Genomic DNA, 1,549 nt, shown 5'->3' with positions numbered 1-1,549 from the left:
CCCCCCCCCCGGGCCGTGTGTGTGGAGCTCCCCCAAGAAGACGTGCTATTCTTTCAGCCATGTAACACTGTCTCGGGCATCCCGGCGCACTGGCCGTCGTCCCGGCGGGCACGTGCGGCGCCATTTAAGTCCCGGTCCCCCGCGAAGCCTTAACTCGAACGCGGCCAGGGTCGCGTGTTTCGGGGTTCACGGGCATCGGCCCGGCCCCGACGCGCGGATAATACGGTCCTCATCTGTCGGGGGCCTGACACTTCCCAGCTGTGGACCGGCGGGCCTCTGCGATCCGCCCCCCCCACCTCTGGAGGCAGGGATGGATGTTGTGGCAGCCTCTTTTCTTTTCAGCATGTATTCTCGCTCGGTGGCTCGCCGCCCATGGAGGCGTCGACGCGCGACTCGGCTGACTGGTGCGCCATCATACTTCTGGGCTTTTTTCCGGCTCCCAAAGCGCTGGCCCCGCACCGGGTGGTGGTGGTGGTGGTGGCGGCGGCGAGCCCCGGCGGAGCGGAGGACCGGCCGCATGTCTCCCACACGCGTCACATCGTGTTGTTTGACGCCAAGGAGAGAATCGGCCCGGAGTAGGCCACCTCCACGCCGACCGGATTGTTCAGCAGGTCGGGAAGGCTGCCGGAGGTGGAGGAGATGTGCCGTTGCGATGGGTCCTCGGGAGCTGTGGAGTCGTCGGGGCCCCTGGTGGAGTCCGGCGTGTCGGTGTGCTGACCGGCAGGGGGCCCCCCCTCGGCTGGGCGTCCAGGCCGCTGGTGCTCGGCATGGATGGGCCCCTTCCCGGCCGGCGGGGACCCGGGCGCCGGAGCGATGGGGGTGGCGTCGGCCGGCTGGCCCAGGAGCCACCCGAGGAACGACCGCAGGCTCGACCGGAGGGCCTTCTCCGGCGAAGTGTGATGATGGGCGAAGGTGAGCCCGGCCGAGGCAGCGACAAAGAGCAGCAGCGACCCATAGGGCATCCGGAAGATGGAGTACTTCTTGGAAAGGCCGTAATGCAGGGCGTGCAGGGCGCGCGGGACCACATACAGGGCGAGCTCCATCCGGCGAGACTGTGTGCAAAAGGGCCGGCGGCGTGTGCCATTCGCGGGAAAGGTGAGGTGTGGGGATAGGGCGGGGGAGGCAAAAAAAGAAGAAGAAAAAAAGAAGGGCAATCGGAACGCAGGACCACACCCTCGTCCCCCACACGGGACACACCTCCTTCTCAATGAGCAGTGTCAGGCCACAGAGGAAAGACCCGAGCAGCGGCCCGAGGGTGATGTCATTCTGCAGCAGATTCCGCAGGATGCACACGGTCCACCAAATGACCGCGATGAAGCTCCCGAGGAAGGTCGACGACCGAAGGGAGTTGGTGGCCGTCGAAAGGGCGATCTCCTGGAGCGAGCGCTGTACATCGAGGCCCGCCCCCAATGCAGGATGTGCGGTTAGCGCGGGCGGGGGGAGGGGGGGGGGGGGGGGGGGGGGGGGGGGGGGGGGGGGGGGGGGGGGGGGGGGGGGGGGGAGAAGGGAAGCCCATGGCGACAGGGCAGGAGCCGACAGGGGGGTGTCT

The 1,549-nt window shown here is 67.9% G+C and overlaps 1 protein-coding gene across 1 annotated transcript in view; it reads right to left on the bottom strand.

Moving 5' to 3' along the window:
• Positions 1–533: 533 nt before the first annotated feature.
• Positions 534–1,549, bottom strand: part of H696_03323 (hypothetical protein) — a gene marked incomplete at both ends in the record, with an annotated part of 6,203 nt that continues 5,187 nt past the window's right edge. The window contains 2 exons of the mRNA XM_009497181.1: positions 534–1,052; positions 1,198–1,386. Coding sequence (XP_009495456.1) covers positions 534–1,052; positions 1,198–1,386 — 708 coding nt within the window. The remainder of the gene's footprint in view (positions 1,053–1,197; positions 1,387–1,549) is intronic.

Source organism: Fonticula alba, assembly GCF_000388065.1.
Source record: "Fonticula alba strain ATCC 38817 unplaced genomic scaffold supercont2.5, whole genome shotgun sequence".
In the NCBI taxonomy this organism is placed as follows: domain Eukaryota; order Rotosphaerida; family Fonticulaceae; genus Fonticula; species Fonticula alba.
The sequence above is the reverse complement of the archived record's forward strand: the minus strand, read 5'-3'. Positions and strand labels throughout refer to the sequence as shown.